Here is a 23,323-nt window from a genome sequence, read left to right as displayed (position 1 = left end):
GATGTGAAAGCTCTTGGGTTTGTCAATACCCGTATATCAAATCTTGCATACAATAATTATTTGCCACCTTATCTCTATGGCTGTCTGCTCCTTAGGTAATAATGGAGATCATCACTCTTCAAATCGGGATACGGATGCCGCCATCAGGAGTGTAGGTCCCAAGACTGCCAACCTGTCCCCTTGGATGCCTCGCTTGCTGCTCCTTCCATGTCTTACATTTTCTGGATAGCACCCCCTGTTTTTGCTGTAACGAATCTTTCTTGATCTCTAATTGGGAGATCAGTTCCGTTTCTCCTCAACCCCTGTCGCTGTTTTGTTCAAACAGCTCTTCCTCTTATTGTATACATCAGCATCCACCACAGCAGAACAGCGGACCGTCACATGCGGGACGCACATACATTACACAGACAGGCGTGGCTGCTTCTTAATGTTAATGATGTGAGACGTAACCTTTTTGGCTCCGCATAACGTCTTACAGGAATATCCCGCGCCTGGATTTAAATACCCGTATTTTTCAATTTTGCATACCCACGCCTGCTATAAATAGTGCGGACCACATACTCGATACCTATAGGGGTCCATCCCTTACGTCTAGAATAAAATCTCGCCGACTTATTTTATGCCATCGCCCCATGACCTTGAGCCAATCCTCCGTATATCCCTTGTTGGCAATTACCCCTCCTCGCTAGGTGCATTTGGGCCATAGCAGTTTGTTATCACACACGGATATGGCTGTGAATTCATAATTGCCATCGACCCTATGCCAGGATAGGTTCCTATAGGACGCAATACACAACACGTGTGTGATGCTAACCTCGGCCACAGAGTCACTAACCAACAATGAACAAGCCTATATTATTCCTAATCAATGATTGAGAAGGTTGAGAAGGATCTCAGCTTGCCCTTCGACAAATGGGATGTGAGGGGATACAACTTTTGACTTCGGGGTTCGCCTGACGATATCAACAGCAGGGTGAGTGGTAACTTCTCGCGGATGTCTACCCAGGAATACCGACAGCAAATTTAGCTGCACATGGCCCTAGTGGCAATTGTCCATATATGTGTGCTGTTATCATGATGCCAAAACCTCCGGCTGTAAGTTAAGCAGCATCATTGGATGGTTTGAAGAAATTTAATGTATGACTCTCCATTTGGAATTATTGGTTTGCTGAAGCTTTCATATGATGTGTACATATGTATTTAAAGCTTCATAAGCATTGCAGATATAAATGAAATGTCTATACTCAAATGTCCAGGTGTAATGCAGTGCTGAATGATCATGATTGCCTCTGAAATTTTTTTTTTTTTCGATAGTTTTTGGTGTAGCTGGAATATGGGTATCAAAATCCTTTTTATCCTATTTCAATATCAGCTTTAAAGGGAGATAATACTATATGAGAGGCGTTAGATGTATAGCGGTGGGCGATTTGCAGGCGAATATTTGAAACTGACGATGAACGCTGGTTGTTGGGTGGTGAGTCTTGAGGCTATAGTTAACTTTGATATTCAAGGCTCAGAACTAAAAACAATGGCCTTAACATCAACATCAGCAGATCCGCAGATAATCGCTTGGAACATGGGAGAAGTCAAAAGCTAGATACTATGGTATACCTTCTCCATTTCTAAATTAGTCCATTTTGGTCAAGAACGCTCGGAGCATAGTATATAAAAAACTATTCAAGACTCCCAATAGTTGCTCGCTCGTCGTTTTCGAGTTAACTTTCGTCCTTCCGCACAATGACCAGTGTTCATGTTGATACTATGAAAAGGGATGGCACCGAAAGAAGTGCGGACATAGATCTTCGCATGCCAATATGCCACGGTGTTGACATCGAAGGGCTTTCTATCCCTCAACTGCAACAATGTCTCGAAAGCAGAAAATTTTCTGTTTATGATCTGACAGAGTGCTACTTGGAAAGAATCAGACGCATTAACGGAGTTTTAAAGTAAGTTTTCCGTTAGAACAGAGAGTATGAGTAGCGGGTTTACACGCTATATTCAACTCATTGAGCTAACCGTTGTCGAATATAGAGCTGTGATTGAAATCAACCCTGATGCTTTAGATATTGCTGCTAGGATGGACTGTGAGCGGAACCAGGGGAAATATCACGGCCCGCTTCACGGAATCCCATTCCTTGTTAAGGATGTATGTTTTTTTTACCCATCTCCGTAATTTCCAGGAAGCAAGCGCAAATTGTTCTATTCCTCTGTATCTATTTTATCCGCAAGAGACAGTGCAGACCTAATGACTTCCAGATTATGTCTACCAAGGACAAAATGCAAACGACCGCCGGTTCTTCTGGTACGTCAAAGTTTTATCTCATTTTGCATACCAAACCTCTTATTCCTACAATGATAATATAGTGTTGCGAGGGACAGTGGTCCCAGAGGATGCACATGTCGTATGTCTCCTTAGGAGAGCTGGAGCCGTTTTACTGGGACATGCAAACTTGTCTGAGTGAGCATCGATGAGGTCGACATACTAGTGAGTAGAAACCGAGCCCCTGTTCCTACAATGCTTCTAGATACTTTACTAACCATCGTGAAGTTCTGAAGGATATTCTTCTCGAGGCGGTCAATGCCGGAACCCATATTTATAACCTTGCCGAGCATCCAGGTGGTTCCAGTTGTGGCAGTGCGGTTGCTGTCGCATCAAACATGTGTGCTTTCAGTCTGGGCACTAAGACTGATGGGAGCGTTAGTATCCCGCTATTCCCATCCGAGTAAGGTGATGATTGAAGGTACTGATGATCACTCAATTCAGATAATGATGCCCGCCGACCCGCAGTGGAATCGTTGGCATTAAGCCAACGGTTTGGATTGACAAATGGGAAGGGCGTTATTCCAGAATCAAGGAGTCTTGATAGTGTTGGGACGTTGGGAAAGACGGTACTGGATGCTGCAATTGCTTTAGATGGCATCGTTGATTCGTCCGCTATCCCGCCTTGTACCCGTAAGTCTCCAATTATTTGGCCGCAATAGGAGTGGAGTAATAGTTACCGGTAATAACCCGACAATTGTCTGGCTACCCTTATTAAAACCACAAGTTCAGAGATGACCTCCCAAATATGCATTTTGCAGCAACTGTTTCTGGGAAAGAGACCCTTCGAGGCGCTCAATTTGGATTACCCTGGAGAGGGGTATGGGAAAAAGCCAGTCAGAACGAAGCAGCTAGAAAGCATTATCAGATCTTTGAACAAGTAATAGAGCGTATAAGGGAAGCCGGAGCAAATGTAATTGAATATACCGATTTCCCTAGTGCAGAAGAAATCATACCTCCTGGTGGATGGGACTGGTAATTTTTTCTCCTATCCCCTTCGTTTGCTTGCTGACTGGCTCGCCCCTATTCTAACGAATAACTCTGAGAAATAGGGACTATCCCACCAAGCAGGGTCACCCAGAGCAATCGCAATTTACAGTAGTGAAAACGGAATTCTACAATGATTTGAAGGCTTACCTTGGCAACCTCGCTTCCAACCCAAACAACATCAGCTGTTTAGATGATATAGTCAAATACAATGAAAGGCACGCAGAGACAGAAGGGGGGCGCCCTGGCGTACATCCCGCATGGCCCTCTGGACAGGACAGCTTCGAAATGAGTTTGGACACCAAGGGCGTCATGGATGACACCTATCGCCATGCCCTGGCGTATATCCGTCGAAAATCCCGCGAAGAAGGTATTGATGCAGCTTTGTCAACAAAGGATGGCAACCAGCTTGATGGGTTGTTGGTTCCCCTTCAAGCTGATGGCGGTGTTGCATGTCAAGTAGCTGCCAAAGCTGGTATTCATTACTCCTCCCTACGTTCCATTGATAAATCAGATTTTGTCTCATTTGACTAATAGACTGTTGTATAGGATATCCCATGATCACGATTCCCGTTGGCATCGCAACCGGTGAGAACGGTAAGCACCACTTATCTCTTTTCTGGTTTATTGCAATAACGACGTAAACAGTCCTTTACTAACGCACATATCGTAGACATTCCATTCGGTATTGGAATGATTCAGACGGCATGGCGGGAAGATAAACTCATCAGATATGGCTCTGTCATTGAGGACCTGCTGGCTCTGAAAGCAAAACCTACCTTTAAGAACATTGATGCCGATAATTATATGTATATTGGGACTCCTGCAAAGTCATAACATCACCCATTATGCTCAATAATATCAGGACAGTTCTAACAGCTGTACTGGGCGTGCTCGGGATGAAAGCTCCCCGTGACGCTCCTAAGTTTATCGGGTATATGAAACAGATGAATTTGAATTTTAGTTCAAAATTAGAAGCGAAAGGACTACAAGGTACAAAATACCACTTGGACATGAATTCTTCGGTGCATTCCCAAAACTGAGGAGCTATTGCTACTCTATTTGGATATAAAAATACAATAAGGTAAAGTATATCTTTAGAAAATAGAAATGAAAAAAGGAACAGGAATGAAAAATAACAGCGAAAAACGGAAAGAGACCGGAGAAGAAATCAATCTATCCATAAAATCTACATTGTACAGAAATTTCAGAAGATTGCCATGACGAAAAACAGGGGGGAGGAGAGGGAGAAGTTGGCCAGTAGAGAAGCTCATGAAATAGAAATGAAGCCCGAAGACGCCATAAGTCATATCTAAAAAAAAAAAAAAAAAATTAATCATTTCGAATTATAGGGTATAACACAGCATCTCCTGTCCCTTGACGGCTGTCATGATATGCCAGGGTAGTGGTGAGTTTCCTTGCGCATGAACGATACCCCTCACCCTCGCTAGAGTTATGAGTTCTCGATACATGCGAAGGATATCCTTCAATAAATGGTCGATTGGTCGCCGTGAATTTGTGTAAATGATATTAACAGCCATTACCGCTTGTCCGTCTGTGTCGCTGACACCTGAACGCCGGAAAAGATACCCGCTTGCTAGAGCGGGTTGGTGCTTCGTGAGGTAATAAGAGTTGTTGAGCCTGTGTGAAAGTGTTACGCCCCAAGTCTCGTCCGATTTGTCAATGAGAATTGTATCTTGGTCTGAGTCGGGAGATGGCTGTTGTGCATGTTGCGGAGGAGTATGCTGGTCCGTGCATGTAGGCGCGTTTGCTGTTGGGGGAGTGGCTGCAGGACCTGACGGATCAGGAGACGGCACGGGTCGAGGCGTAGATCCTGGTGTTGTTGATGGGCCATTCTGTGCGGCCTGCTGGCTTAACGCACTAGGTTGAAGAGGGGATGATGGAAGTTTGAGAGACAGGCCAGGTTTCGTATTAACAGAAATGATGCCTAATTCGACTTTAATGGCTTTGGTGCGATTGTACTGATCCAGAAGGGATGTCCACACTAGAGATACTTGAGTTAGCGAATAATGCATATTGGGTGGCTACGCAGACGGGATATTACTTTCAACCTCTTCTAGATCAACTGGTTCATCTTTTACGACGATCAACCGCCAATGCGATAATGACATATCCATAATGTCCTTTGACGTTTCCCAGATCTGTGTTCGGATTTCTGATATAGGTCTAGATACCGGAGAATCACGTTCCCGAAGACAATACGAAAGAGCGCTTTGGTGCCTTCCACTATTGTCTGTCCATGCTGCGGTTACCCAACGTTGGTCGACACTATGTGAGTAAGCAACATGGAGGGATTTGGCTTCTTCTAACGGTGCCACAGATTCTGCCGCCAGCCTAAATGGCACCACTTTTGGAACTGGATCCGCCAGCACAAGAGGAGGAGAGCATCCCAACCAGTCCGAAGATCTATCCTTCGGCGGGCAGCGGGAATAAACCTCAAGCGCCAAACGGAGGTAATCCGTCTGTGTGGGTACAACTAAGGAGTCGGCGGAGGCGATAAATTCCAATGGGATTATTTGAAGAACAAGCTCACTAAGATGCCGAGTGTGCTGCCTGTCGATATCTCCAACATATTTATGAAATAGTCGTAAAAATGCTGAGCAGATATCTACGATAGCTGCATCATAGATGAAAGGATTTATGATGTATATCACCACATTTTTGTCAGTCGCTGATAGGTTTGATAAAGAGCTTCCTACTTATTGTTAGATAACTGCAGAATTATGCAATGGAGATTACACTCTTACCCAGGTTTTCACACGAGACATTTAGTGCATGCATTAGGGAAGCGTAGTTCTGGTCACTTGCAGCATTTAGACTCCATGGAACTAGTCCGTTGGCCTTGTTTGATCGAGAATGGCTTCCAAAGTTGCCACTGGAATATACCAGGCCTAGCCTCTCGATGAATGCCTCTGCTGCCTCGGTGACATTAGGGGGGTAAATACAAAAAGGTATGATATCCTTTTCTCCTTGGAGCGGCTCGAGTCCAAATGTCTCCCAAAAGCCAATGGCAGATGGTAAGATTTCCAAATAGCTGTTTCCGCGGTGGACTTTAATGTGGGGAGGGCATATCTTGCATATAGAACCGGTAAGATTTGGCCTGATAGAAGGCCCATCTTTCCGCGGATTTGAGCCATCTTCCAAGGTTACGTAAGTTCTCAAATCCAATTTAGACAGATGGCCCATGCCATCAATGTTATCAAATAAACTTCGTGACAGTATATCGTCCCAATCCGCCCATTCCGGTTTGTGTAAATCATCGCGGATATGGCAGAAGCTCGATTGAGTAATTTGGTCAACAACAAGTTGTGCAGTTTGGAGGAGATCCTCTCTTCGCAAAAACACTGGAAAAATATCATTTTGCTTTCTTGAAAAGTATCCTGTTAATGGCCAGTCGACACCTTCGGAGAGAAAAGCCCCTAATAGCGCGAATTGATGTTCACTCAAGGGGCCCTTGTCCAAATCAGAAGTTTGCGTAAGAATATCTAATGGTGACGGGGTAGAATTTCCTTCAACTTCATAATCACGGCTTCTCTTAGGGTGAAAATTCATAACATGAGATGAACTTGCGTTCGATTCATGGTCTGTGTCGCTATTGCCTTCGCTTGAACCCGAAGAGGATGTTGATGGGGATTGTAATTCTATCTCCAGGGTGTTATCAGAGATAAGTGGGTGAAGCGATGTAAGTATTGGCAGAGGTTTTGGCCTTACTTTCCGTCCTTTTTCTGGAAAGCCAATCGTTGGAATGCCAGATGGAGAGCCGCCCAAGTTAGATGTTATATACCGTTTTCCAGGAGTAAACCAAAATTTTCCATCAATTTTATACTTTTGGTCCGAGGAACACAACCTCGGTTGGAATATGACCGGACTATACTGATTTGGCGCTATACGCAATCTGGAGATATCTGATTTAAATGGCGTCAATCTTAGATTTGTTAATACGTCCGGAGACAAAATTTTCTTGATTTGAACTGGGCTGAGAGGCGGGCTTATTGGTCGTTTCTTTTGGCTATCATCTGTTGAAATGATCTGACTGAGCTCAGTAGTTTCCTTGCATATATGATCCTCATCCGCTGTTGTAATTAAGGAGCTGAAGGCTGGTTGTTTGATTGTGTCATGCTCGGATTTGGTAAGGTGATTTTGATCATTATTTGAGGGGCTAGGTTCTGTTATCGACATGGCAGTATCTGAGCTATCAGGTGCAGTGAAATTAGCTTCGGTATCTTGTTGCACTGCTTCCGGCTCACCAGTTTGCATATCAAGGTCGCCGGTCAACCCAGTAAACTCAGGTTCATCGAAAAAGTTAAAATCGGCCTCCGTGATACCCTTGGTGTCAAAGTTCGCGACATCCATATCACCAAAAAAGTCTTCGTCAGCTGCAGTATCATAAAGGCCTGATCCAATTCCGAGTTCGGATGTTGTCGGATCTAAGCCGGTTGGTAAAAGTTCTGAAGTTCCACGAAAGTACGCTGCAGGCCCAACGGTCTCGTTATAAATTTGTTCACTTTGTGTAGGTGTGTAGTGTAATGTATCAATCGCAGATGTTCCAAGTCCCTCCGATACGATGCCTGCACCCATACCTTGGGCCAACCCACCACCTGGAGGGGTGGGATATACCGCACTCGCAAGCTGTGCTTCCGGCAAGTTAATCACCCTTGCTAAACTCTCTGGCATTTCTGGGTGATCGAGCTTTAGCGGAGATGGTTCTGAGCATTTTTGTTGTTGTTTTTCGAGCTCGCTTGGATCATCTGAAGTTTTATGCTTATCAAATGGCTGTCTGATCGGACATGGTTCTTTAACCCATCTTTCCGCAAGTTGTAATGGGCTCTCAGCTTGGCCGGAGAAGAACTCAGTGGGATTCGCAGGAGCGGTCATCTTAGACCGCGATCTGGTGAAACATAGTTTTAAAGGCCATAAAATTCGGATAAAGGGAGACGATTTTTGGTGATTCCAATTTGATTTGGAAAAAAGAATATATAATTGTCGGTCTAACGCGTTAACTTCGACTTCAACCCACAACTCCGCCTCCGGATCATTTAGCTGCAAGCCAAATATTCTGAGCCATTCAGTCACACATCTCTTCCATTCTCGTTTATCAGCTTTCATTTTGCTAGCTAGAAGTTCAACCTCGTGGGGCGTTGTAGCAATATGACCTGGGGAAACAGTGTTTGATTGAGTTGATTGATATTCGTCAGTCGATATGAGTCTGCACAGTGTCCCAGAGGGCGCAATCCACACATCATCGCTCAAGCGGGCACCGATTATCTCAGATTCTGAGTCACGAAGTAATTGCTCCAAACCAGGTTGCGGGAGGGTGCACAAAGAGATCGCGAGTCTACCTTTCGATGTCACATTAATATCAAGGATGGAAAGAAATGATGTAGACTTCCGGGAAAAGGGTAAATCATCGTCTCCACTTTGATGTCCGTTCTCCTCCAGAGAACTATAGAAAGTTCGAGTTCCGAGTGGAATCACCTTCTGCTGCTTCGTAAAATGGAGTGTAAGAGTTTTGGAAATCGCAGAAATGAACCCTTCATAAAATGCAGAATAGGTGGTAAGGCTTTTCAATTGTGCGTATTCACTACAGTTGATTGTCAGCTTGTTCTGCGTGGCTGCACTCTCAAAAATGCTGGAATCAGGGTCAGAGAGCAGGCGGTGTTTGACCTCTGCTGCTGTGTTAACCCCAGATGCGACATCTAATTCTTAAAATCAGTTGTGTGCCATGTGTGAGATGGAATAGATATGGAAGATTATACTTAAGAAGGTTGCTTTTCCAGCAACAATCAGGTCTTCGTCTGATTTGCCTTTCTCTGAATCCTGCACCAAAGCTTCAAAGTTTGGGTTGGGGGAGAATATCCACAATTCAGATCTATTAGCCAGCTGCGAAACATAACAACCGTCATTTCGCAAGGCAAGTAAGGCACTCCGAACTTCGTTTGAGTTCCTCAGACCTGAGCTCTCCAAGAGGTCAAACTGTGACCCACGCGACTTTGGTGCTACCCTGGAGTAGATTCTCCAGAATATATGGAAAAAGCCATCCTTCCCGTACAAATTAGATAATATAACAACAACAGTAATCTACGATTTGACTTACAAGAACACGGAAGTTAGTGAGCGCGCCGGCCGGGAAATCCATGGGTGGCAAGTCTCCGAAGACCTTTTGGTGGCAGCTTTCAATTGGCCAACAGCATATATAGATTTCCGTAGATTAAGACCATCAGGTCAGGAGGCATATCGAAAATATGATAATAATGTATATGCTAAGCTCAGGCCTAAATATTCCGCGTTGTTGGCTAGCGATTTCTAGTACGATCTGTGCCGTCGCGGTTGATGTTGGATATTGGGGGTTGAAGATGCCAAGCCAGGCAAACAAATGATGACGGAGGCGATCTTTATATAGGACTGGCAAAAGGAATGGTGGATGCGGAAACCCTATGCAAGAGAGGAGCCGGCCCTGAACATGGTCCATTTCTTCCATAGATCCATGAGCCTTGCCCCAGTCAAACCGTTTGATATCGAAACAAATTCCCCAGAAGGTCGATGCTTGGCGTTCGGGAGAGCCTCATCCAGATTAGGCTAGTTCACCGGCTTAGAGTTTCATGCTTGGCGTGTTTGCATCCGAGCCAAACTTTTGTATTCTGACAATTGAAATTGCCGAATTTTTTGACATTTGAAATGAATCGACCGAGCACTTGTTGGATTTGGGGGAGCCATTCAAAATCTCCCAGCCATGAAGCTGTCAAATTCCTCCAGTGTTCCTGTTTACACTATATCCGGTTCCTCAACAGCGCGACCACTCCCCGAATGGCTTGCTAGAAAACGGAAGAGGAGTCTCAAAAACGACCCAGAATACGCAAACAGGGTTGAGCTTCTCCAAGATTTCGAGTTCGAGGAAGCCAGTCAATGTATTCGTGTTAGTGAAGATGGCCAATGGGTCATGAGCACCGGTAGGTCAGGTTTTCTTATTTATACAAAATACCATGTCACTGATTCAATCAACAATAGGTACATATAAACCACAGATACACACGCATTACCTGCCGCATTTATCGCTTTCCTTTGCTCGCCATACTGTTTCCTTGAATACCACATTTTTGTTATTGTCGTCAGATTATTCAAAGTCCTTGCATCTGCAGGCTGATCGATCACTTGAGTTTCATACGCCCTCAGGTTGCCACTACACAACGCGGTTGCCCAGATATGGCCGTGACTTGATATACGACCGACAATCAGCCGAAGCGCTTATACCATCTGTCGGTGTAAATCAGGATGGCATGGGTGAAGTATATAGACTGAATTTAGAACAGGGACGGTACATGAAAGCGTATGAAGTTGAGGTTGGTGGTGATGATTTTTCTTCCGCAGGTGGGGGGGCATTGCAAGGTGGAATTAACACTGGGAGCGTAAACACCGCTGCAATTGCTGAGGAAAGCCATAACCTTCTCGCATTCGGAACATCCATTGGAACTGTGGAATTATGGGATCCCAGAGCTAGAGCCAGGGCTGGCATTTTGTTACCACCCTCGGACTCCCAGCTCGGAGATACTAAATCAGAGATCACGGCCCTTGAATTCCATCGATCCGGATTGACGCTTGCTACTGGGTCCTCTCAAGGTCTTGTACACCTATTCGATCTCCGATCCCCAACCCCTCTCTTAAAAAAAGACCAAGGATACGGGTATCCTATTCACACCATTAATTTTCTCACTTCATCGATTGCAACCCGTGAACAAACCTTGGAACCTAAAATACTAACTTCTGATAAACGGATTATAAAAATATGGGACGCTCGGGATGGAAAACCTTGGACTTCCGTGGAGCCTGCAGTTGATATAAATAGTGTTGCTTGGTGTAAAGACAGTGGTATGCTTTTGACTGCCAACGAAGGGCGACAGCAACATGCATTCTTTATTCCTCAGCTTGGGCCAGCCCCAAAATGGTGTGCCTTCTTGGATAACATTGTGGAAGAAATGGCCGAAAATCCCAATGATCCTCAAGCCTTCGCGGGCCAAGCTGGCTCCGTTTATGACAACTTTAAGTTCTTGACAGTACCACAATTACGAAGCCTCAATCTAGATCATTTGATTGGAAGAACTACGCTCCTACGACCCTACATGCATGGATTCTTCGTCGCGCAAAGATTATACGAGGAGGCGCGATTAATTTCCCATCCATTTGTTTGGGAAGAAGAAAGAGCGAAACGGATCAAGGAGAAAATCGATCAAGAGCGCGAAAGCCGGATCCGAGGCAAAAGGAAGATCTCTGTGAATGTGAATAAGAAACTTGCCGAGAAACTCCTTGAAAAGGAAAACAGGAATGCGCGACGACAAGTTCAACGTGTTCTGGAACATGGCGGTGATGAGGAAATGGGCGATACCGCTGAAGCCGAGCCTTCTCAATCTAGCCGCCCGGATAATCTGCTTAACGATTCTCGATTCGCTAAATTGTTCGAAGATGAAGATTTCGCGGTAGATGAGACATCGAGGGAATTCCGTGAATTAAACTCAAGCACTGCGACAACAACTCCTGCCGTCAGACCAGAGAGGGGATTAACTACTGTCGAAGAGGAGGTTATCGATGAGGTACCCGGATCTAGCTCCGAGGAAGAATCGAGTGCAGATGAGAAGTTTTCCCACGCCAAGTCCTCTGGCCGAATATCTACAGCCTCTTACAAAAAAAGCAAACGTCCTCCCCCGCGAATGCAAGTATCATCGTCATCTAAGACTACTCAGGCGCGCGATAAATCCTTTGAGTCAAAGGTCCACAAGTTGCGAACGAAAGATCGCACCCCCAAGACTACTGCAGTTGGAGAAAAAACAGTCACATTTGCCCCACAGCCAAAGTCTCGCCCGAGGCCTGCAATTGTCCCTGAGAACGGTAATGCCTCGAAACACTCGAAGGATCGCAGAAGTGCATCAGGAAACACGTTCCGTCGAATGTGATCGGATATCCATTCAAGGCATATTCATAATTGCAACACTATTTCCGGCCTGGGATGTAATAGGTAACATGGAGTTAGATTTTCACCTTGGGAGGCAAAACAGTCCTGCGGTGATGGACGTAGCTGATGCTCTGGAAGATACGAGCAGCTTCGCCCCATAATTCTTGCCGTAACACGGCATACACTCCCATCTTCGCCTTGGGTGCCCATGTTCGCGCAATTTCAATTGCGGCATCCAGCATATCTTCCGGTTCGGCTATTTGATCTACAATCCCATCCTCCAGAGCTTCCTTACCTGTCCATTTATGTGCTTCTAGAAGCATCTCTCGCGCAATTTCGGGACGGAGTTTTAGACGTGCTAAATATCCGATTCCAGGAAAGTGGACGCCAATGTTGACGGGTGGCATGGAAAAAAACCCACGGCGAGAGTTCATGACCCGATAATCATGTGCAAGGGCTAGTGGACACGCACCACCAAATGTATGTCCATTCAGCAGTGCTATTGTTGGAAATGGATAATCAAGGAGTGTATGTAAGAGCTAACGCCGAATCTAAGGTTAGTCTGGTTTAATTCGTTCACGGCATTTGTTCGGGAGGTGAGCGAACCGGGAAATATCCGTCTGTATTGGAGAAAGGGTCCCTCTCTGCTTCATCGAGATCCAAGCCCTGTTGCAGTGGTGTACAGCTCATTAGAATTTTTCAATTTAGTAGATGGTGTTAAAATCAAACAATCTATAGCCCATGTTTTCACGCAAAAGGCAAAACCACGAGTTTCCAGGGATTATAAGCTCGATTCCATATGAAAAAGGACTAACCGTACTCCAAAACTTGTTCCCCTGCCCCGTATAATCACCGCTGCCCCAACACCGCCTCCCTGTTCATCCTTACCCGCAGCCTCAACCATACGCTCCACATCTCGCAATGGGCGGATAATCTCTTGCGCGAATAAGGTGGAAATACGATTCTCAGGAGCCTTTCGTAGAGTAATCAGATATATTTGCGGATCGCCCTTTGCTGTCGGTGAGGTAGACGGGTTGTTAGGGATGCGCGAGAGGGTGAGGTTTGTGTAAGGCAATGGTGTGTCTCTTGCGACAGTATTTGGGACGAAGGATTCGGTTGAGCAAGCTGCAAAACTAGAAAATACAAATGATCCAAAACATACAAATTACCGCCCATCCGATGTGAATAGTAGGGGTTAGATTTGAACGTCCAAGTTCTGGTATCCCGATGTTCGCGAGGATCCATGCAAGGCAACGAACCATGTTGGACCTCGGCGCGCCGATCCCCGAAATTTAAATATTTAATATTTCGGCGAAGAACCACTGCATTTCTTCCATAGTCCAACCCTTCAACTTCAACCCTCAGCCTGGCTCAAACTGCAAACCTCGAGTCAAATTTGCAATTGAATATTCTGGCTGCTATCGCCAACACAAATATTTACGACGTGCTCCTGGTATGATCGAGATGATACTTTATCATATACTAGTAGTTGCTATTATTTCAACTAACAGCGTTAACATAGGAATCGGATGCGGATAAATGCAGAAACAGGCCAGAAATCTCATTATTCCACCATATTATGAAAACAGGTATTCATACATCGCATCCCCCGCCAAACTGTTTCTAAGCTTCAACACCAGCTTCCTGTGGAACGGCCACCACAGCATGATGGAGGGATTTCAGTTCCCCTGCCGTCCCGTTGACTTGACTGGGAGCCTTATCTTCGAAAACTTCTAAAGCGTCATGTCCAGGGAATGCCTCGGAAGGAACAGACTTCCCAAGGAATTCACAGAGAGGATCCCATCCGTCTTTGATATCATATATCAACAGCTTATCTTTTGGTACAAGTTGGCAGATCTCATTGAAATGGGTCTTGAATGCTGCCTTTCCCGTCTTTATGAAATCGCTTTGAAAGAAGGCATATAAAATTTTATTCCTCAACATTTTCGCTGCTACCTTCTGCTCGTCTTCGGGTTCAAGATTCACTTCGCCTTGCTCTTGTTCTCTCGCCATCCTGGTTTTGATGAACCTGATCCAGGACCTTGGGTACGGAAGTCAGCAGTGTCGCCTCAGCGCGGAGAGCTCTCCAAGCAGATGATGATCTCAAAGTGCTAGGAAAAGAAAACCGAAGGTTAACTTACATATACCATTCGTCAACATCACGCGTGTTCAGGATCACCTTTGCCTCCGGATATGCCTTGATCAACTGTGGTGCAAAAGCACAACAGGGGCGTCCAACAACAGCCTAGTTACAGCAACTCAGCGTCAGAAGAGCAAAGCAGCAAGCGTTCTACGGTGGTGTCTGCCTCTCACCTGGCAACCTGCGAACAAGCGATCAAAGTCCCCCTTTTTAAAAGTCCCCTTTCCTTCAAATACTGCATCGAATGCATCCAACCATGCTTGCGTATCTCGTGATCGGTCATTGACAGAGGACGGGAAGTAGTAAGTTTCATGATACCCTAGCATTCCCAGTGCGGCTTGGATGGCTGGTACAAAGAGTCTTTGTTAGCGAAACGACTACATTCAAGAACACGATGGTATCCACCCACAGCTTGCCCCTGCTCTAGGAGGACCAAGGCAGAGCACTTTGACAGGCGCGACCACCGCAGAACGACTCGGACCGCCATTGCCTGTAGCATAACCCTCACTCCCGTTCATTGTTGATGGGGTTGAATCTTCAAGGGAATATGGTAAAGATGCTCTTTCTATGATCTTTATTATAGATTGTTGATTTGATCCTGGTTGATATTTGAGGGACGACACAAGGTGGTTAGTTTGATCCTAGTTGTTTTAAAAAACAAAATAAGTGGGGAGATAGAAAATATTTATGCCCAGAGTAATATGGGCATCAGCTTGCGGAACAAATTGCTGCGAACGCCGTACAGGTTATATTGCGCGTGCTCCCCAACCTTGATGCTCCTAGGCATTTTAGCGGCGAGTTTATTTCGACCGTTGCAAATTAAAACGGGACAAGGATTGATGACTCCATCGGTGAGATATCTTTCAGTGTTTTGTCACTTCGACTTCCATTCCATGTACCACGCTGCCACGCTACATGTGAATATTTTTACTTCATATACGGCTCGGGATCAAATTCGGCCAAAGGATGCACTGCTGCATCAATGCTGTTGTATAAGTAAATGGCGACTCCATCCGATACGCATGTGCTCGTTGTTCCACTCATGCCTCTATTTTGGCTGAACGGTCAAAAATTTTAGTGGATTTGGGCGGAAACTTGAAATGGCCTCAAAGGCTGTGAGACTGACGACTGGACCTGTTTTGGCTGCGGCGCACATTACCAATGCCGTTAGAGAAGGCCGGGCCAAGATGCACTCCACAGGGTTTCATTTCTACCTGGGCGTCGACCAATAATTCTATCACATCTTCCAAGCCAGCCACTCTTGGTATAGCTTCTAGCCGATAAAGATTTCGTATTTACTCCCAGTGATGATTTATGCGCAAGCGAGGAATGCATCGTGAAACAGGCAGGCTTCTTCTAGCTTATTACGACATACAGAATCCATTCCGCGAAGAATAAAGTCCTTTTGCTCCGGGTGGCCCTGGCAAAGGTCAAAGGGGGTTTTGAGGATGCTGCTAGCAGCGCCACGTTTCCTGTTTTGCCAAAGAATTTATCACACCCCTGATAGAGTGACATTTTTAGCTGGCGCCATATCTGGCGCGAACACTTGAACTTTCTACTATGTGCGGAGTCCGTACGTGATTCAGGTCAGGCCCTGGTCAAAAGTTGGTGTTGAGCGCTGTTCAACTTGAATGTCACTAAAACAACACACATCATTATTAGTCATTTTTGAGGGGGGATTGGTTTTCTATGGTTTTTCCTGCACTAGCCCCCTATAAACCCCCCTAACTAACGCCTGATCTGGTGGTGGGAGATCGTGTGGGAGGATTAATAATGATGAGAGTGGGTGTGTTTTAGACGCCGAGGTTCAAAAGTTCGCTGTGGCTCGAAATTCCCTGGCCCAAATTTGAACGCCGTTCAACTGCAACCCGCAACTATGGATCTGGCCAGTGCAAGGTCCATATCAGCAGCAAGGGTATCTTCACAACGTTGTGCTAATGTGGAATCCCGGACATCACGGTCGGGTCGAGGAAAGATAAAATCAAAAGTGAAGTAACTAACCACCTTCTGAGTTGATAGGCCCCATCACGAAATCAGATATGCAATGCAGCAATCCGCGAATCTTAGGAATGGCCCGACCTGTCCAATACCGCTTTGGGAAATTTTCGATAGAACCGGCGCATCGAAGTCGGTCTTGAGCGTCGAACGTGGGGAAACCTGGAACGAATTGTCATAGTTCAACTCCCCCTGTACACTGGGATTGGCCATATGTTGCAACGTCTAGGTTCCGGGTCGCCGTGCTATTTTGTTTCCGACACCCGAGGAGGATCGAGCGAAATAGAAACGCCTCAACGATGGAAGTCGTACCGAAGACGCAGCTGCCAGTTGGTGGCCGGAAACACACAGTCACGAATAAATGAGAACCCTGTCTCCCGTTGCAATGCATCCGACACTGTACAGGTCCATATATATGTAATACCGGATGCTTCTAGATCGTGATATTGACCACGAAGCATCGCGGGAAAACTAAGTAACCTCAATCGAGAAGGCCAATTTCGAACCGACAATACTCCTCCATACCTTGCGGTTTCTTTTCTTTTCTTTTCTTTCTTTCTTTTTTTTCTTTTCTTTTCTTTTTTTTTTTACAACATCCACTACTTTGTTTTTGCCCACAAAGAAACACGGCGTCTCACGCATCCAGGCTCTACCTAATCTGTTACACCTTCAGAGTGCTGAATAAGTTCCGAATCAACTCCTCTTGCTGTCCTGTCTGCATAGGCACAGGCCCTGTTACATTTTTCAAATCAAACCACCTTTTGTGACAGTTTACGTAATTGTTTTGCATGGCAACTAACTAACTATGATTGCTTGTGCAAATGCGTGGATAACATTCACAATGACACCAACATGACTTTAATCAAGTTAAAAGACTTGGAGGTTCAGCTGGTATCATTGATCATAGCGCCCGATACAGCATCTCTCCAACTCTCAATGACTCGATTCTTTCTCTCAAAACCATCGTCCACTATTACTCTAATCACCAGTTTACCAGTTACAATAGTAAGAGCCGTTTCCGGGATTTAATAAGGTAAGTAGCCGAAACCTTCTAGGCCCTGATTATGGAGACACCTAATACAGGAAGTTATAACATTGTTAGGAGAGAGGGAAAGCCGGATACAGATGGGCACGAAAACGGCACATCCGCACGTTGCAGTGTCTTAGGGCTCACGCCGGAAGTGGTGATCCAATGCCTTGTCACACAGATCATTTATTCGACGCCGTTGATTCCAAATCGTGGGTGGCTCCTGTGATAGCACAAACTGCGGGACACGGGTGCTCAACGACTTTTCCAGGCTTGCCTGGTGGAATAGTGTTTCCAAACAGCATTCTGGAGTGGTCAGATCCTGCGTCAAAATGAATAAATGATTTTATCCTTGCTGTGCAAACCAGCGCAAGGCCTGTGTCAACGAACACGACAGATGATTCTGCGCTGTTAACCCCCAAATCAGGTTTCGAGTGTGGCGTGTGGCGTGTGGCGTGTGGCAATGGTATCAGGCTCTGTCTCATTCTGCCTCTCTTGGACGCTGAGATGCGGAATGTAGAGGGACGTCTAAGAAGTCCAAATGAAGCGGGTGCCAGGTTCTATCAAACTATTGGTGGGAATGGTAAGATGGTGTCCCGCCCGTTTCCATGCTTAGTGTTTCGTGTACTTGTTGCCAAGTACCTTCAAGATGCTCAGTCACTCTCCCAGCCATTCCGCTCCAGAAACTCCGCCGTCGTGCTGGCGGAATGTGGGCATGGAAGCACGTCCCGATACAAAAGGACAGGTAGGGAAGTGTTGGGGCAAGTACTTGGTGGGTTGCAGGTAGAATCTTTCTACGGGCTGTTGCGTTCTGGGGTTGGACATGATTATCTGTCTGGCTGTGGGAAGTTCCGGATGTGATAAGCTATATGGTGAAGATGAAGTCGGAACAGATATGAAATGTGTAACGGTGGGCAGGTCTATTGAAGAAACAATAAGTAACATTAATCGGATAACCCGCGCCTGCACTCGGCGGTACCCTTGATGCAACAGAGATAAGAATCTAGAGCAGCTTACTACATCCCTGGAGCTAATTCTGTTCAGTGTGTGGAATAGTGCGGTGTCTCTGGCAAACGCCGGGACAAGGTGGACGAAATGGCCATTCGGAATTAGGTATGGGTCCTGGTTAGAACAGGTTATTTGGCCCAACAAGATATAAAAAGGAAGCACTTTTCTGAACACGAGAACTAAATTTATACTCCAGACCTTAGCTGAAGATGGAGGGAGCTTTATCATTGATGGTTTCAGAAGACAATGTTCGATGGACATGTATACTTTCATATGCCTCCCCAGAAGTAAAAATTGAGCAAAGGTTGTGAAGGTAGATGGATATATTTCAAAGGGGTATATCTATTATCCAAGCTCTGGATGCCAATGCTTTTTTCAGAGGGGTGAAACAATAAGGACAAAGTGGAGAAAAATAAAAGAACATGAGGAAAGAGAGATTCTGACCCGAAAATATAAAAATAAAAATAAAAGGCTAACTCCAAGCCCTTTGATGAGAATATATTTACATATCTTGAACATTAGGTAGATGGTTAGATGGAGTATCACGCCATCCAAAAAAAAAAATCATTTCCGAAGATCACACATCAAGTCAAATACAAAGTGGGAAAAAAAACACCAGGCAGCAACGACGATATGTAATAAGTGAGGAACTTAAAAAAGGAAAGCTGAAATCAGACAGAAAAGACATATATATCCAAATTTTGCGCCTTGTAGGCTTGAACTTATCATCTTCATTTCCATCTCCCTCTCCAATATCAGAGAGTGATCTCAAATATATGTGTGTATGTAAAAAATAGAGACAATACGGGACTATCACAAAAATCAGGAAATCAAAAAAACACAGTTTGAATCGAGAGAGAGGGCCAGGGGAGGCCAAATAGAAAGAGTGAGAGTTTTAAATGAGAAAGAAAGGAAAGAAAAAAAAAGTATGTGATTATTAAAACAAACACACACAATGAAGAAAATAAAAGCGCCGCTTGTTAACTTGTGATACTGGAAAAAAAAAAAAAAATAAATAAATAAAAGACTTCTAGGCACCTAGGTAGTCTGCAAAAGAAAATGAAGTGAAATAAAAATAAAAATAAAAAATGAAGTGAAAAATGGAAATATGAAAATGAAAATATGATGAAAATCACCGAATGAATAAGCCAAAGGGAGGCCTCCAAATTGCACAGAATGGATGATTATATCGGAGATATAATGAAAAATGGGAATCGGGGTAGTAGTTTGATGCGAAGTGTCATGGAGCAGAGATCATGTAGCTGAATGCTTGCGTCTTAACTATATGCACGAGGGACGGCTGAAGATCCAAATTGAGTTCGGTGATAAAGGGTTTGTGGTTGGTTAGGTGGCGGGGGGTATTGAATCTTGTAAATAATAAATAACCCAGGTGTGTACTAACAGGGGAATCCTGGTTTAACGGGGATGTGGCATAAAACCTATTTCGTTTCCCAGTCGAGCTCATGACAGCGTTTCTGAAAATGGTTCACCCCAGCCATACCGGGACATCCTGTATATCCTCAAACTTTTTTCTTTCGTTTTTATTGTCAATTATTGCCAAGGATGATACCCGCCGCTGCTAGAGGCTCCCCGCCGTCCACTTCCACGTCTCGATCCGCTCGTCCCAGTACCAGGCCCAGATGAATCGGCTCCACTTACGCTGGCTCGCGCCCCACCGTCTAGGCTACCACGTGCAATACCAAAATCGCTCATGGTAAAGAGCAACGGCTCATCCTCTTCAAAATTGCTTGATGGTGGCCCATGGTGACGGGAGAAACCGAACTTGTGCCCAGCACCGCCACTGCCCATTCCACGGCGCGAGTCTGTATTTGTGGACATTCCGCTGTTGCTACCGCTGCCTTGGTAGGTGTCACGATCACGCTCGGCCCCATGAGATGAGGGAAGGGCATTTCCGCGCCCTAGACTGCTGGATGCTGAGCTGTGCGAGTGAGAATGTCCTGTAGAGCCTCTGCCACGCTGATGAGAGAATCGAGGGTGATAGGGGTGGTTAGAAGCGGTGCTGGGAGCACGGTACTTGGCTGAGGTGGAAGCGTCGTCGGGGTTGTTTGAGTCGCCGCTTGCTGGTTGGTTGTTTCGAAGCAAATCGGGTGCAGTGGATTCACTGTCCAGCTCTTGCTGCCGCACTAGCGCGCTCAGACTGAGGGGTGATCTATCTCCCGCTCCGAGACTTAGGCTTCGCATTCCGAAAGGTAGGAAATCACTTGTCTCATCCTCAAGAGCTGCATTGGACGTTCTTTGAGCGGCAAAACTGGAGCGCCGGTAGTTGGGAATGAATGGGCGGGGGGATGTGGGGATGTCGATTGCGTTGACATTGGACCTTGGAACTGCAGGGCCCATCGTGGTTTCTTCAGTAGAAGGTTCCTCCAGAAGGGACCCATGGGATTCATGAGAGATACGATGGCGTCGATTGTCTGGGCGATCTTGGTGGGAGTAGTCGATGATACTGTTCGAGCTAAGACGGGATGGAATTGCGGGTGTATGAGGCGTATGCGGTGAAATTGGTTTTCCTGGAGATGAAGATGTCGAGATCGATGTGCCAGCAACCATTGGTGGAACGCTGGTGAATTGTCTACTTGACGAAGTGGACGACCGCTGGAGGATAAATGAAGAGGACATGGAATCAGACAATACTGCGTTTGACTCCTTCATCTTTTGAAACCGCGTGAGAGCAACCGCAGTCCTCCGAGTTGACGCATCTACCAGCGCGGGATCGGAGGGGTTCAGCAGGTCTTTTCGCATGTCAAGCATTTTGAGGAACTCTCCAATATTACTTTCATCTCCATGTAGTGAGCCAGAGCTGGCGCCTGGCTCCGCAATTATTCCGGAGCTAGGATGGGCAGTGGACGAGGTAGCACTGGCCCTCCCGCTCGAGCCGTTATCATCATCTGTCTTGCTTATTCCACCATATGACAATCTCCCTCTTCGATGAGTAAAAGAACTGGTGAATTTGGAGATAGGGGCAGGTCGAGGGGAGCCAGACCCGGACGAGGCAATGGCGTTGTCAGAGGAAACGTAGGTAGATCTCCGTGAGACAGAAGCAGCACTAGCAGGAGGAGGCATGGTCTTGTTATCAGATGGGACGTTCACTGGCACTGTTCGACCGGGTGCATTCCGGGGAGATCCAACGGCAGGGTCTACAAGCGACGGGGACGCGGAAAGAGGTGGGGCTTTGAAAGGAGGAAATGAAATCGAGGGTTTTCTTTGGGCAGAGCGGACAACATCTCGGGGGCGGATACCTGGCTTTCCTTGGCCAGGTTTGGGAGAAGGGGGTGATATCGGGGATCCCGGCGACTCAGCTCCAAGCTCTCTGGCAGCGCGAAGAGCTGAGAGTGGGCTGGCCCCGGTTGCAGGAATTGCATGATGAAAAGTGGATAAACTACCATAGGCCTGGGCATTGTTTGGTGGATCATTTGCTCGCCTGGTAACGGGTAGAGATCCAGCCTCTTGTGGTCCGCTAGGGAAGTGATCTTCAGTGGGAAGGGAGGGTCTAAAGTATGTGTCATCGGCGCCCATGAACCTCGAACTCAACAACGTTTCGGAGTCATCCACCCTAAAGTCACAGTTCGTTCGATATGTTACTTGAACCGAAAACTGGCCTGCAGGAGACTCAGTGACACCAAAGGAGAAAGTCTCCGTAGTTTTACCACCACCATCGTAGAACGGGACGCTCAAAGGGTCGAGCTCCTGATGGGTTTCTGGTCGGGATCCCTTGAATATTCTATACCGGATTGGCAGGCTCGGATTCGATCGCATTGTTGATTGCCGTTTGGAAAATTTCCAAGCAGGGAGGAAGCGGGAATACGTAAAAAGAGATCTAAACAGTACGATGCTTTTCTTGTAGACAGTTGGGAGTATAGAGCCGAGATCGGCGGGCAGATCGCCTGCTGCATCCCCCAGTTCAACTTGCCATCTTTCTAGAATGACTCTACTATATCTAGTATCCCGAGAACCTTTGTAAGAAAACGAGGCATCAAGAGCTTCGAGAACATCCCAGCGTTTCCCACGATCATCAAGAATCACAAGGCTCTGGTTGTGTGTCAACTCGTCCGAATCAAGGTAGGTTTCAATCACCATCGGCGGAGGACGGCGGTCGACAGTGTCACAGGACTTCCACGTTCGGAGATCATCTCTTAGAACATCGGTTTCGTCGAGTTCAACGTTAAACTATACCATTGGAGTCCACTCGTTATTGCGTTGTTTGCCAATTGAGACGTCATAGTGGCAACCCAAAAAAAAGAAAGGAAAAAAAAAACACCTATCAAATAAATTGATAAACACGTACCCATCTGTTCACCCTTTTCATATCCGAATCTTTGTTGTACGCAGGGGGTAGCTCGACTCGAGAGTGCAGAATGATCAAAGCAGCCTTCGTATGATATTGCTATGATAAAGAAGAAGAAAAGCATGAAATTCAGCATCTACACATCCACTATGTCAAGAGTAAAATAAACCAGTACAGCAAACTTACTTGAACAATTTGGTTTAACTTGGCGATGATATCCCGACCAGGAGCTACATTTGATGGGACCTGCACGAACATTTCAGCGTCATGTTCAATCCCAAGTCCTGTTGTCAAGTTTGCGGGACCAACCTCAGCCTGTGATGTATTCGCCTCTGCAATTCGATCTTGAGGGTTGGTTGGGCGAGCTGGGTTGGTCCTGGAAGAGCTAGCAGCGGACGACGCCGTTGCTGGCGGTGGACGAGGATGTTGATGCATTTTTTTTTTTTTTTTGTTTTTGGTTTTTGGTATCGACAAGATAGAATCTCAAAGCTTGAAGTTACCGAAGTTGGCCCTTCAAGGTCCTCAGGATATCTTGATTGATTGGCGTTGCTAAAGACAGGGGGATTGTTGTCCGTCGAGGG

The 23,323-nt window shown here is 45.9% G+C and overlaps 7 protein-coding genes across 7 annotated transcripts; 3 read left to right on the top strand and 4 right to left on the bottom strand.

Moving 5' to 3' along the window:
- Positions 1-1,074: 1,074 nt before the first annotated feature.
- On the top strand, positions 1,075-4,144 carry HCAG_05818 (predicted protein; the record flags this gene model as incomplete). Its single annotated transcript, XM_001538163.1, has 11 exons — positions 1,075-1,095; positions 1,417-1,474; positions 1,799-1,946; positions 2,032-2,146; positions 2,257-2,302; positions 2,549-2,635; positions 2,765-2,953; positions 3,082-3,295; positions 3,373-3,782; positions 3,857-3,904; positions 3,981-4,144. 11 exons carry the CDS (start codon positions 1,075-1,077, stop codon positions 4,142-4,144), a joined length of 1,500 nt encoding a protein of 499 aa, XP_001538213.1.
- Positions 4,145-4,653: 509 nt separating this feature from the next.
- On the bottom strand, positions 4,654-9,464 carry HCAG_05817 (predicted protein; the record flags this gene model as incomplete). The annotated part of the gene is made up of 5 exons (XM_001538162.1): positions 4,654-5,312; positions 5,373-5,999; positions 6,076-8,909; positions 9,313-9,341; positions 9,423-9,464. The coding sequence occupies 5 exons, from the start codon at positions 9,462-9,464 to the stop codon at positions 4,654-4,656; spliced, it is 4,191 nt and encodes a 1,396-aa protein (XP_001538212.1).
- Positions 9,465-10,058: 594 nt separating this feature from the next.
- Positions 10,059-12,270, top strand: HCAG_05816 (conserved hypothetical protein; the record flags this gene model as incomplete). Its single annotated transcript, XM_001538161.1, has 2 exons — positions 10,059-10,275; positions 10,499-12,270. 2 exons carry the CDS (start codon positions 10,059-10,061, stop codon positions 12,268-12,270), a joined length of 1,989 nt encoding a protein of 662 aa, XP_001538211.1.
- Positions 12,271-12,845: 575 nt separating this feature from the next.
- HCAG_05815 (conserved hypothetical protein) lies at positions 12,846-13,514 on the bottom strand (the record flags this gene model as incomplete). Its single annotated transcript, XM_001538160.1, has 3 exons — positions 12,846-12,935; positions 13,090-13,402; positions 13,432-13,514. 3 exons carry the CDS (start codon positions 13,512-13,514, stop codon positions 12,846-12,848), a joined length of 486 nt encoding a protein of 161 aa, XP_001538210.1.
- Positions 13,515-15,509: 1,995 nt separating this feature from the next.
- Positions 15,510-15,641, top strand: HCAG_05814 (predicted protein; the record flags this gene model as incomplete). Its single annotated transcript, XM_001538159.1, has 1 exon — positions 15,510-15,641. The coding sequence occupies one exon, from the start codon at positions 15,510-15,512 to the stop codon at positions 15,639-15,641; it is 132 nt and encodes a 43-aa protein (XP_001538209.1).
- Positions 15,642-16,434: 793 nt separating this feature from the next.
- HCAG_05813 (predicted protein) lies at positions 16,435-16,617 on the bottom strand (the record flags this gene model as incomplete). Its single annotated transcript, XM_001538158.1, has 1 exon — positions 16,435-16,617. One exon carries the CDS (start codon positions 16,615-16,617, stop codon positions 16,435-16,437), a length of 183 nt encoding a protein of 60 aa, XP_001538208.1.
- A 3,373-nt stretch (positions 16,618-19,990) lies between these two features.
- HCAG_05812 (predicted protein) lies at positions 19,991-23,177 on the bottom strand (the record flags this gene model as incomplete). Its single annotated transcript, XM_001538157.1, has 3 exons — positions 19,991-22,624; positions 22,743-22,841; positions 22,929-23,177. 3 exons carry the CDS (start codon positions 23,175-23,177, stop codon positions 19,991-19,993), a joined length of 2,982 nt encoding a protein of 993 aa, XP_001538207.1.
- Positions 23,178-23,323: the final 146 nt, after the last annotated feature.

The sequence above is a fragment of the Histoplasma capsulatum genome, genomic scaffold (assembly GCF_000149585.1).
Source record: "Histoplasma capsulatum NAm1 scaffold_7 genomic scaffold, whole genome shotgun sequence".
Lineage (NCBI taxonomy): Eukaryota > Fungi > Ascomycota > Eurotiomycetes > Onygenales > Ajellomycetaceae > Histoplasma > Histoplasma mississippiense.
This window is presented reverse-complemented; position numbering and strand designations above follow the sequence as displayed.